The sequence below is a fragment of the Sinohyriopsis cumingii genome, unplaced genomic scaffold (genome assembly GCF_028554795.1).
Source record: "Sinohyriopsis cumingii isolate HCF-2022 unplaced genomic scaffold, ASM2855479v2 utg001348l, whole genome shotgun sequence".
NCBI classification, from domain to species: domain Eukaryota; kingdom Metazoa; phylum Mollusca; class Bivalvia; order Unionida; family Unionidae; genus Sinohyriopsis; species Sinohyriopsis cumingii.
Genome location: NW_028315988.1, coordinates 485,001 through 499,276, shown reverse-complemented (window position 1 = coordinate 499,276; position 14,276 = coordinate 485,001). Strand labels below are relative to the sequence as shown.

The window sequence follows — 14,276 nt, the reverse complement described above, 5'->3', positions numbered from 1 at the left end:
ATCTATCTTATGAGCCAGGGACAAAATTACTCTGGACTGGAGAAATACCCCAGGGCCACAACAAGAGGTCCAAAACCAGACACATTTTGTTTTATTTGTCTTTGATAGCACATTCAAAGGTATGTACAAATGACCCATACTCTGTTTATTTCCAACATCATGGGTGTGATAATCTCCAGAGGTGTTTGGACAATGTGTACCATATTAATATCGTTGACATAAGGTTCAGATATTTAGATTTTATTTTTATAGGATGTGTTCGTGGACATTGTACACGTACGCACGGAAGGAAATTCACAGTATCACAATAAGTCTGGGACTAATAATAATAATAATAATCGGAAGAAGAAGAAGGAGTGGATGATGATGATGCTATTGATGATTAAGAAGAAAATAAATCGGTTAATCATTATTAAAATCAATATATCAGGTAAACATCCCTCTGATGACATAAACAAATTCGCAATAGTTTTGTTTTTAAATATTTTCCAGATCTAACTATGGCACGCATTGTGGTTTTCAATAATAATACAACTCCTTATCATTTCATACACCTAATGTGAATGTGTGCAACCGGAATTATTTGATCACTTTTGTTTAGAAGTATGACTTTGATAATGCTATTAGTCTCTCTAAAGAATAAAATCAATGAATATCGTACCTTGGTGTGCTAGATTTCGAATTAAGAGGAGAAAGGTTAACTGATGTACCATTGCTAAACTCGCATGAACACAGAGATGTTTGGATGCAAGCTTGAACTGGTCCGGGTTTTTCCCTTGGACATGAATACATACTCCTCAGCTCGAGATGCTAAGTAAAATATAAGGAGAAAACTTGCAACGCTTGAAATGTTGTAATTATGTAGCTTCTGTGAGTGTCAGAAACGTAGTTTTGTAGAGTCTGTTAGCGTCACAAACGTAGCCTTGTAGCACCTGTCAGTGTCATCTTACTAAATAAGTCAAAACAACCAATTTATTCACAAATGTCTACACCTTCAGAAATTAATATACGTATTCATAAAATATTTGTTCAGTTTAGTACTAGGAGCTGAGTTTTCTAGTTTGATGCATTCCGTGAAGGGCAATGTAAAGCAAACGAGATGCAGTTGCAGATCGATGGAATATGGAAGATATATTCTTAGCAAATAAAGTGCAATAGAAACAAATTTTCCAAACGGATGGAGACCGACTGTGTTTAACCTGTGATAGGCAGCAAAAAAGGGTTTGTCGCTGGGTTTCATATTTGCTGTCGTTGTCACCTGTGTCATTTACAGACGTTGTGATATTTACCTGTTCTCAATGTACTTCATTGAAACTGAAATCGCAATACTGTGTGTAAATGTCATAATGTTTACGAATGACGTTTACCAGTGTTTTTGACATTTGCCTTCAGTAATATCTGCAGGTGATATAAGTGTAACATTATCCACAAAGAGATTCATGGGCCTTTGTAACAGTTACAGGCTTTGCGAAAAAAATTAAAATAAGGATCATCAATAACACGTTTCCCCTTCTAATACATTCCCTAATCAAATTACATTAGGAGTATTAGCTACCTCGCAAATCCAACCCTACTAAAATTCGCAAATTTGTCTTCCTTTAGCTATATCAAGAATCAAACGGCCACAACTCTTGCATATTACCTCTTCTTGATACAACCTGGTATTGCCAGATAATGGTCCTCATTCTGTCCGACAACTCTTTGGTAGTGACCTATTTCCTCAACAAAACATTGCGTCCGAACACGAGGCTCAGAGATTGATTGAAATTTCTGAGCAGTGGTCTACGTAAGGTTTGTCTGTTCTGGTGAGACTTCAGATCACACTACGAAAGAGCTTGAAGGGTAAAATTCAGTGTCAGTATCCCGGCTAAAATAAGAATGAAGAAGCATATGCGCGTGCCAAAGCTTGTTCATGTACCCTGCATGTCAGTGAATGAGAACGCGAACAGGATCTAGCGTAGCAGATGTTCTTTACCTGACTACCAAAGAGAGCTAGTAAGTGACGACTGTTCGACTACTGATAGACGGTAACCTATATTGGGTTCTTTTGTTTCAATAATCATCTTCTTAACGGTATGGCCACAGGTCGAGCGACCCCAGGATGTGTTGCTTATATAGTTAGGAGAACGGGTTATCGTTCGCGTATGGAATTCAATCACTTCCCCTATACTGATACTCAATGTATGCTCAGAATCCCTTCCTCCTATGACTTATAATCCTAATGGTATGTGATTTGGGTACGTAAAAGAATTTAAAAAATTATATAATGTTTCTCCGAGAATACTTACCCAGTCATATTACTTAAATACCATCTCAACCACCCCTCCATGTAAGCATCCCCATTAGTATCAGCTAAAAATTTGCGACTCCTCGTGGAATCAAGGGCAGGATTCGCGATGTAGCAGGCTAATATTTCTAATTAAATGTGATCATTTAAGTATTCGCGTAGAAACATACTTTACTGAAACATTTGATATTGGCAATATTGTGTAGAAAAAGCCTATGTTCATGGTTTTCCGGATATTTTATTGCGACAGCCAATGCATAATATTTTGCCCCACCAAACCGTATATGCGGTATTCTAAATGATCATAAAGACCGGACAAATTTATATTTATGTTAGGAAGCAAAATCCTCAGAATGCCACAAATTCTTTTTAGAGTTTCCATAAATTTGCACGTATTGATTATATTGACTTAAACATCTGGGCATTTGTAATCCCATATAACCTACGTAAGTCAAATTATAGCTAGTTTTCTTTATTTTTGCTACGTCACACATGAAACCGACAACCATAGACTGTTCAACGTATTATGGAATGGATTCATGTATAAATCAAAACTCCTTTGATGACATACATACGAAATATAAAATTATCGAAATGAGAGAGGATCTTAAGTACGTATTCTTCAACTCCGTTGTTTTCTTCTAATCCGTAGGCTAGCAGTTCCCCTTCTGTGTCTGTGTCACATGTCAGAAGAATTTTTGTCACCCTAAAAAAAAGATGCGTTGGACAATATAGCCATGAAATGTTTAGTAACTAAAATTATTTAAATGACTCCATAATGTGGATTGTTGAAACATTTGCTTGCACGATTTTGCATATTTTGTATCAAAGAAAAACCTCGAATTATTTAATGTGTGACGTTTTTGCAAACAACTTGATCAAAGACAAATAAAGCCATACGAACACTGAACAAATCATGGAAGAGTATGTCATCCTTATGTTTCACTTTAACCCCTTCCCTAATCCATTCAACCCGAAATAACCGATGTATTTGCTTTCAAGTAAACATATATACATTTTTTTTAACCCTTTCTTCTTTAATAATGTAAAAGCGAAATAATTTTATATCTTCCAAGTTTTATTCCATTAGATTTCTTGTAAGGCCGGTTAAATTTAATATTTTAAAGTTTATTTTTTAAGAGAATAATGCAGCTTGGATCTTTCCAGAGGAAGTGTTCCAAACACGCACTATCATTTCAAATATATCGTAGACTATAATTTTGGATCCGTTTACTATAGTCAGACAGAAAACTCCAAGAAATTAAGGTCTAATTTACATGTAGTGATCAGTCATTACATTTGGCGGATAATAGTCATTATTTAAGGATTTGTTAGTCGTTAGTCTAAATGATCTGAAATTAGATTTACCGGCGACGCCTGTGTAGATCAGCTGTAATCGATATTTATTGATTTTGTCTTCTTTCTACTTTCTGGATTGTCAACGTCAAGAAACTATGTCAAAAGGACAGAGGATATGTTCTGAAAGTGGCGACGCCCATAGGATTATAGTTATGAACATGATGCTGGACATAATGCTGTTGTTGTTGTTGTAGGGTTTAACGCCATTTTTAGCATACTATAGGCTATACATGGCGGCCAGTATTAATGGTGGAGGAAGAACCCGGGAAAACCCCGGAAAGAACCACCGACCCACAAGAAGCTACTGGCAAGCTTTCTCATATCCACATTAGCCGAATCTGAGACTCGAACCCACGCAGACAGAGGTGAGATGGCAGTGATCCGTAACGGATAGCGCTTTAGACCACTCGGCCACACGGGGCCCCTTCTAGACATGAATGTATTATTGTAATTTTGTAGAGTATACTTTGCTCATAAAACTCCATATAGACGAAGGTGAATATGTAAATAATTTTCGGTATGTATCATTTCATGGTAAGCAATCAGCATTGAAGCCCTATAAAATATACAGAATCATAGAATTGTAGGTGATGAACATATTTGTTTGCTGTCATACATTGAAAAAGCATACGGTTAGTACTTTTAACTCCTAGAATGCCTGCCATCTCTGAGAAAGGAACTGCACAACAGAAATAATGCTCGTCTTACATTTTCTAAATATTTCGTGCATTGAATTTCAGTTTGAATTTATAGATCAAATTTGTCATTCCATTTGAAGAGTAAGCGAAATTCTTGTCGATCATTTCACGTATATTAAAATGAATATAATAGATGAATGAGAAAATGGTGATACTTACTTAAGCACATCAGTTGCTATTGCATATTGAAGTGTGAGAGTTCCGTTCACAGTAGTAAACTCTGCACTGTTCTGAGTTCCAAGGTTTAAGTAATTGGTTGGGTTGGGAACAATCGGACTTATTTGACAAACCTGTATGTTAAGATAGAAGGATACAAATATTCATTTCACTTTCATCATTTATTTTGATTGTCATAATATCCATCATAGTGAAAAAAGGAAAATGTCCACATAAGGAAAAACAGCATTGCCATTTCTTCTCACTTGTTTGTCCCCTCCTCAGCCGTTTTCACCCAGGAAATTGCAATTTCAATCCGAGTTTTATTTCATTTGCAAAGTACACTAAATTACATCTTAAACTGTGAAATAAGTATGATGAATGCGTCAGGCGATGTTCTCTTTCACCATATACATGTACTCACACGTACTGGTGGTATAAGGTAATACTCAACACGACTCCTTCGAAAATCACGTAGAACTATAAAACCCTTAAGTTGAATGACAGAACAGTTTTTTTAAAGAAAAAATCAGATCTTAGCGGCAGACATCGATTGTCATAATGCAATCTTGATATGGTATGCCTACATCGCACTTTAGGGACACGAGGATAGAGCACACATGACAGTGATAGATGTTGCACACAAATACATATGTAAAGAAACATCTGAACACGGTATCGAGACCATCATCATACCATTTACACTCACAGCCGCTGACTGATGATTATCGAATGAAATTTTGTATTTCCTCTATAAAAATGGAGTAGAAAGTTTACAAATTTACACAGTAGCAACAGCAGCGATCTTTGAGCGTCATGCACATAAAACAAGCAGTTTAGGTTCTATGTCAGAACAAAATAGTCTGAGGCGATTGCTTCAGTTTGTTATTGGAAACAGAAAATAACTCCTCTAGTTGTATGTGTATATTTGTGTGCACAAAAATAATAATAGGTTCTACTCCTACATTTATTTGTGTGATTGTATGTTTGTAAGTGCGTGTGAATATGCATGAAAACAAAATAGACCCAACTCTTCATTTGTATGTGTAAGTGTGTTTTAAAACAACAACCCCTTCTTGTTGTTTGCGTATATCTGTTTGTATTAAACAGTAATTGACTCTAGCATTTCGTATATGTAGCTGCATGTGTGTGGACTGCTACAAAATAGATCGATATGTGAGAAAGCATGCCAGTAGCTTCTCGTGGGTCGGTGGTTCTTTCCGGGGTTTTCCCGGGTTCTTCCTCCACCATTAATACTGGCCGCCATATATGGCCTATCGTGTGCTGAAAAATGGCGTTAAACCCCACAACAACCAACCAACAAAATAGATCATTGTCTCCCTTTTTATGTGGACGTTTGACTGGGTGTATTAAAACTCATTATACCCTATTTCGGTATATGTTTGCGTGTTTCTATGTATACAATAAATAATACCCTAGCTGTAGATGACTTTATGTTGAATTGTAATTACTGAGTGCATTATTCAAGTGATGGTTTTGTGTATGTATGCAGAACATATTTGTGTGTTTTGATGCAAACAAGCACCCACACATTGATATGTGCGTGTATGCTTGTATATACCAAAATAATAAACACTGCTTTTACATTCACAGATGAAAAAGGAGGGTTTATTATTTTATTTAATATATACTGATGCACACAAAGGATTGGGTATATTTTGTTTCATACAAATAAAGGCATACACCTGCAAGAGTGTATATTATGTTCTCATATAGTCGCATCTACGTATACTCAGATATACTGGGTAGCAGGGTACGTTTTGTTCTTATGCATACACATAAAACACAAACACCTGCAATCACGCAACCAAAGCAAAGGATACATGCTAATACAAGAGAACATTCGGATGACAACAGAGGGGTTATTATTTTATTTTCATGTATATAAACACGGTAGGATTTATATTTTGTAGAATCACACATACATATATAGCGACTGGAGATCTATTTCGTAATCATGCAAAGAAAAGACAAATTCAATAATCATGGGATATATTTTGTTTTCATATATATATATATATATATATATATATATATATATATATATATATATATATATATATATATATATATATATAAGCATATATGCACATTAATATGGATTTTAGTATGATCAATTATTTTGTTTTACGTTTAAAAATAAACATACAACTCGACAGTGTAATTGTTACGTTTTAAGACATATAAATAGACGGAATATTTGTTTTATTTTAATACATACAAATTTACTGTTATTTGTTTGGTTTAATACATACAAATGGACGGGTTATTTAGTATGTTTTAATGTACACAAATGGACTGGGTATTTGCTTCCTTTAATATATACATATAGACGGGTATTTGATTCATTTAACACATTCAAATCGATGGTTATTTGTTTTTGTTTTATTGTGATGATGATGATGATGATGTGTGTGTGTGTGTGTGTGTGTGTGATTAGCATTTTTAACATAGCTTTTAAAAAAATTCAGTCATATCGCTACGATGTCTGTAATGTAGCAGTTTATAGTGGTGTCTAGCACTGGGGCATCATGCCGCAGATATGTATCATGATGTCCCACTCAGTCACATTGTCCTGACAGCAAGCTGACCGGTCCTAACACTAACCTCTTGATGCCGAGCTCCTAGCGAGGCAGCTGTTAGTACAATTTTCGTAAGTCTTTGGTATGACTCAGGCGGGGTTCGAACCCACGACTTCCGCATTTGAGGCGGACTCTCTAACCACTAGACCACCGGAGCGGTCGTTTAAGTGCATTAAAATATTGGAGGTGTTTCTTTTAATTTAATAACTGCAAACACATATGTACATAAAAAGTGAGACTATTGCCTATTTCGTTTTTCTACACATACTATTATTATCCAACATTCAATATCACATACCAAGGGAACGAGTATTATATGTATGTTTTTATATATAGGAGACAACACACATATATAAGGAGAGAGTATTAATGTTTATTTTTATATATAGGAGCTAATACACATACATAAGGAGAGAGTATTAATGTTTGTTTTTATACATACAAACACGCAGACACATAATAGGGAAGAGTACGTACTTTTTATTTTAAATCATTAATACACATACAATCAACTAAACAGGAGGTGTATATTATGTATGAAAGTTCGCATATACATGCAATGGAGGGAGTAGTTGATTTGTTTCCATACGTACAAATATTTATACAAATACAGGGAATGTGAGGTCAATTTTCGTTGCATACACACGCATATTTACTATCCAACATACAATCACACATACCAAGTGAGGGGCTATTACTTCATTTTACACATACATTCATACACACACATGCAAAGGAAAGGATAGCTTGCGGATTCTATTCTTTTCTATAATATACACAGAAAAACGAACATATTCATAACTGATTTTGTCTTTGTAGAAAGCCAATATAGTTATAGTACGTGCACAAACACGTCGTCATTCACAGACAAAGGAAATGGGAATGGTCTATATTTTTAATACAACATATCATGCAACCTGAACTCACCATTACTGAGTGAAATTGTATTTATTTATTTTCTTTATGCATACAAATACACATACACATACACTTTAAAGGTTTATTTTTGTTTTCGGAAATACATGCACACATACACGTGAAAATATTGGATTATGTTTGGTTTTCATGAATACCAGACACACCTACACAAACTAGTCTCTCTCTCTCTCTCTCTCTCTCTCTCTCTCTCTCTCTCTCTCTCTCTCTCTCTCTATATATATATATATATATATATATATATATATATATATATATGTGTGTGTGTGTGTGTGTGTGTGTGTGTGTGATCTGGTTTGTATTTCATTCGGTCATATAATCATATTTACAACGGGAAATAACAGGGTCTAGTCTGTTTTACACGATTACAAAGGGAGATAATAGGGTATATTATTTATTTTGATCACTTACGAACACATAATACTGGTTGAAGTATATTTTCGTATACTAAGAGCACACATGCACATGCAAAGGCAGATGTATTTCATTGTTTGCGTACATGCAAATAAATACACGCATACATTGATGAGTCGAGTGTTATTTTTGTTACATGCATGCAAAACACACACATGACATAGCAAGCAAAATAGGGAGTCTATTATTTGTTTGAATACAAACATACATACAATAACAATGGAGAGGGTGTGATATTGTACCAACACAAAGACGCGCACAAATGGAAAGATTTACTTCATTTTCATTTTTCCATCTGACTGATGACATTAAGATTGTGAAGAAAGAAAGCTTGCGTTACGTTCTATACGTGACACGTGCCTTGAACGCGGGATAGCACATTGCTCGCAGCCATAGCTGCTCTTAACTCTAAACAATTAAAAAAAACAATAAAAAAAACTGTAATTGTTATACTTAGCATACTATACGTAGCTCATATATGATGTAATCTTATGCAATACAGATTTCATATACTACTGTCTATATCAAGTAGAAACTAACTCATAACTATAGTTAGACAGAAAAAGCATGGTTTGTGCAACAAGTGGGTGTTGAAGACATACGTGATACATGATATAAACACGTTTTTATTTCTTGACTCTTTGATCAGTCATTTGCTGATTTGGCAGTATTAATATGTGTGGCTCTAATTTTCGTCTTTATTATCTTTTTTTGAGAATGTGAGAACATCTTGTTTAAATTTACCCTTTGTATCGTTAGTTTGCATGTGATTTGAAATACATCCAATTTTGTTTTCATTTTTTAAAGTATGATTCATGATGTGATTTTTACAAAACATACCTTATGAAAACGTTTATGACATACATATATAACAATTTGTCTGCTCATTCTTACTGGTATTCGCACATAGCGTTCATGTTTGCGAACGTCGAAACTGTGAGTATTTATGAAATGGGCACTTTTAGCATGCACTAAAATTGACAAGCCAAAATGTTATGCCATGGAGGCGTCTGATCGAAATATTGGTGAGTTGCATCATGTGTGGACGTAAATAGAAACACGTTATTTGTTTTCTTCAGCTTTCATACTACTGCTCTTAAAAATAAAGAGCTTGTTTCACATTTTGTTGTAAATAGATCAATACGTAAACCAGGATAGTTGTGTTCCATGGATTGCAAAATTTCTAGTCGCCTCCCCCCAATGAAAATATACGTATCCCACGATATTTACTCTTTGTGGTGTACGGGTAGTGCGGTAGTGTTTCAGGATATCGAATGTACTACGAGGACTTATTAAACTGTATGATGCTTTTCTGTTATACATTTTTAATTATCGTTCAATGGTAGAAAACAACAACACTAAGGGTAAGCAATGCCACGCATAAAGATTAAGATAAGTTTATAATTTGTAATCTTATTTTCACAAATTATGTCAAACATTTACTAGAAGACGACATAAATATTAGTGAATTTTAGAGTAGTTCTTGTCTCTAATTAATTCATAAATTTAGATTTTTGTAGGGTCTTATAGTGTTATCCGTCAGGTCAAATTATCCATCACCTTCTTGAAACGTAATTTTTAATTTTAGTAAATCACATATGGACCCAAACGTGATTGTTAATTGCCATAGATTCCATATCGACCCAATAAGTAATTTTGAATCCCTGTGTACATTTCCTTTATCAACAATGCTGGGAATTCTCTCGAGAACTTTTACGGACCTGATTTATACCATATTCTTCAAGATCCTTTTTAAAATTCACTTTCATTTGTTAATTATAAATGTTTGAAAGATGCGTACAAAATTGACTATGGTAAGTTTAATAATGTTCAGAGGTTTGAAGCCCAAAGCATCTTAAATTAAATATATTATAGAAATGAAAAATTGACAATTAATGTTCAGTTTTTATTGACTTCCATAGTGACGTCCATAATATTGAATTCCCACTGGCTCCCATGCTGTGCCAACTATCCATTTCCAATAATACCTCAAAATAACTGTCCCCAAAATATATCGACCCTTTTGAACTTTACCTAACCGTCTAAAATCTGCTGAAATCGTTCGTACTAATGGACAGATGCACAATGACCCAACGTGTTCGTTCAACAGTGTAACTAAAATGAAAGAGGTGTATAACGTTGTTGCTTCATGTTATACTTGGATAATGCGTGCTTAAAAGGAACTTACATATCAGGCGTCAGTGCCGTACATTTTGAGTGTGCTGTATTTATTTGTGTTGGATTGAACTTACGGCCACATCATCACAGGTTCCCTCCGAAAACCCACTACACGGGTTCCATGAATACCACGAGGTAAATGATATGTCCATTACGTCTTTAAACCTATTCGGAAATAATACATATAATTAAAAAGTGAGGGCGATTTTAGGAAATGGTAAAATTGAAAAAGTGCACAAGGCAAAGGGAATTCCAATTGAAGGTCAGAATCTGCATATGGCCATGATGTGATCACGAAGTGCTATTGATTAACATTTATTTGCATGTATAAATTTAACAAGATTCAGAAAAGACATGCAGTGATTCTTGTATGTATAAATGTGGGCTCGTAAGTATTTGTAACGGTAAAAGTTACTTCATATTTGTATATATGACAAAATAACGAATTCAAATCAATTTCTTACCTAGGTAACGGAACATCACTCCATTTTCAAATAGGGTATTTTAGCTCAGCATTTTTTAACAAACAATCTAAATGCAAGGAAGGAAGGAAGGCATGTTGCACGACAAAAAAAGTCTCTGATATTAACTGCCTACCCCAAATGAGCGTTCATTGATACGTTTAATTCTATGCGCACTTATACGAAAGCTAACTCAACCATACTTCTGTAATATAATTTAGACCTACGTAATATAATCCTCAAGATTTCTTCGAAAAGACTTAGGGCAAAAAGGATGAACTCTGAGGACATACTTTATTAAATGGTTTTGTGGTTTATTTTTTGCATAATTGGGTATGCTATTAAGACGCTACATAAAAATAATAAGTTTTGATACACAAAGCTTTTGGTTAAAGAGAGCGAACATTTGTTTGTGAGCCTGTTGTCCATATACCTTGGGACGCCCACTGCAATGCCACTGGTATCAAGAGGAGACAGGTCTACTACGCGACCATCATTGAAGCTACACGAACATTCCGAAGTTTTGATGCAAGAAGGGAGTGGAGTTGGTGTCACGGTTGGGCAAGCGTATCTACTTCGTAATTCCATTAACTGAAAACAGTAAATGTAGTTAACCTGATGCAACACAGCTTTAATATCGTAGAAAGGCAAATTATTTGTGAAAATATGCACAAGAGCTATGCTCCTGAAATACGTGTTGTGTTTGAAACATTTCATGTCTTTTGACTTACATCATTTTGCAGTTTTTATGCCGAATACGATTATATCTTCAGTATATTTCTCTTTCATGTATTGTGCAGCACGCAAGTGTAGTAAAGGCTATGTATTCTGGGTATTTATTGAAATATACAGTATACCATAGGCTACGCTTGCTGAGCAAAGATGTGTAAGACAAAGAAAAGTAACAAATAAAGAATCATATAAAATTGCTTTTGCATAAAAGTCCCTCTGCTATGGCAGACTCCAATGTCTACTCGTTCGATCCAGAATCAAACAAAGCTCCTTTCACTATGCTACATTTTGCTGACTGGCTCTATTCATATCTATACATATCTGAACTTACCAAAGTGTTCACCCCAAGTAGAAACTTACGCTCATCTTTGGACCCTCGCATTCTCATTGTTCCCACTGTAAAACACAAGTCATACGGACAACGTTTTTTGAGTACCAGAGTCTAGCTACGAGGAGCGAATTTCCCAAAGACTTTTAACATAAGATCACTGTGAGAACATTCAAGGGTTCACAAATTCACGTATTTGGACTACAATAATAGACCTAAAGACTTATTAAAGTTTTCTTCCTTACTTATTGTTAGCATGTTTTTATTTTGTATTTTTGTGGTGGTTGTTTTTACTATCTATTAATAATATCTTTGTATGTGTTGTCTAATAGTGTAAAGCATCTAGAGCAGCTACAGATTGGGCGCTGTGCTAAGTAAACATGAGACTTCTTAGACGCATTTGCTCTTTCCAATCCAATGCATTGTGTATTTGCGGTTCTTTCATGTTTCCGCATATTTGTTAATCCATCTAATGTATTGTGTATTTACGGTTCTCTCATGTTTCCGCATATTTGTTAATATCTCATTGCATTTAAGTAGAAGGTATCACTACTGTCTGGATTCAATGAAATGGCTAAAAAGTCATCAACCCAAATAGCATCCATGTTTTAATTAAAGACAACAAAAACATAAAATAAAAGCCAAAGAGAAAGAAGGAAACATTGTCCTCTACTATGGAGAAGAATAAAATAAACTACAATTAATTCCACTGTTTTATGGTGAACAGGGCTAAATATCTTGATACTATTTCGCATACATCCAGGATATAAACAAACTAGAGAAAAAAATATTTGCACAGTGCCATGACGCTTTATCGCGCATTACGGAAGACAGATGAAAGTTGTAGAGGGGTTTTGTGTTTAAGAGTATACATCCAAATTTGTTGCAGAGACATTGCATATTGGCCTTCATTTGTACTTGTTTCCTTCTTTACTACAGGTTTCTCTCTGATAGGTTTTTGATATTTTGCTTTCTTTTACTTCTCCGAGGCATAGCATACGAGTTGAGTCAAATTTTCGTAACGTGTACTGTCTTTTGTGTATGTCTTTATACATGTCTTTTAATATACACTGCTCAAACTTTGAACACCCCCTGCATTTTCCATGTCCTTTCATCTTTCGTGATTAAATGTCATACACCAAACATCGTTCTTACGTAAATTGCTTTAGTTGTTTCGTCCACTACGTGCAAAATACCGTCTTCTTCTGGATCACAGGTGAGGGTTATTTTCAATGTCCTGCAAAAACAAATAAATGGAAATTGGAATGTATGTTCATTAACTTGCATTAAGGTTTACAATGTTAATTACATTCTTATCAACAATTATTCACAAACAAATACAGGACTAATTCATATCCATAGTATTCATTTCGTACATGCTCTTATTATGTAATCATGACCACATCGACGTCACAACGATTTGAAGTACTCATTAATATCGACGTATGCAGTAGTTGGAGGCTACGGAAACTGAATAATTTATCTGTTTTGATTATGCTAACATATTCCATGAATTATATTCAAAATGAAAAGGACGGGTGTTTCAGTGAAATAGTTTCAGGGTCTAGCTTTCAGTATGAGGATTTATTATTTGTAAAGAGAATGGTGTTTGCCAGCAAGAAAATTACCAGGTTGTGGAGTATTGCTGTGATTACATCCAGATTTCTGTCGGAAGTGATTATAATATATCGAATGAGTTTATGACAAAACTTCTTCGATGACATTTGAACTCAACAGGACGGCGAAATGACTCGGGTAATCAGACTACTTGAGATATATGCCGGGCGAGACGTAGGGTATTATTGAGTCAGGTTGGTCTGAGTTTAAAACCAAACTTGTTTCTATCTCCTCTTTACCTTAGAACAGATGCACGTTCTGCAGAATATATCAAAACCAATGTCCCATTCAGCTCCTGAAATGTAGCGGTGTCTTGAGTGCCAATAGTGTAGTATTCGAATTCTGGTGTAAAGGGTCTGATCTGACATGCCTGTAATTTTAAATAAACGAAACACATAAACAAATTAGCTAATATAAATGAATAAATGAATAAATAAAATGAAAACTAAAATAATTGCTTATATGTAAGCTCTGAGAAATTGATGAAGATCCATGATGCTTTTCAAC

General features: G+C 34.8%; 1 protein-coding gene across 1 annotated transcript in view; it reads right to left on the bottom strand.

Annotated features, from left to right (window-relative positions):
- LOC149772600 (uncharacterized) overlaps positions 1 to 14,276 on the bottom strand; it is a 33,265-nt gene that overhangs the window by 6,005 nt on the left and 12,984 nt on the right. The window contains exons 4-10 of the mRNA XM_089947598.1: positions 14,009 to 14,139; positions 13,308 to 13,389; positions 11,526 to 11,683; positions 10,706 to 10,796; positions 4,504 to 4,634; positions 2,903 to 2,993; positions 662 to 810 (exon numbers count right to left, since the gene is read on the bottom strand). Coding sequence (XP_089803724.1) covers positions 662 to 810; positions 2,903 to 2,993; positions 4,504 to 4,634; positions 10,706 to 10,796; positions 11,526 to 11,683; positions 13,308 to 13,389; positions 14,009 to 14,139 — 833 coding nt within the window. The remainder of the gene's footprint in view (positions 1 to 661; positions 811 to 2,902; positions 2,994 to 4,503; positions 4,635 to 10,705; positions 10,797 to 11,525; positions 11,684 to 13,307; positions 13,390 to 14,008; positions 14,140 to 14,276) is intronic.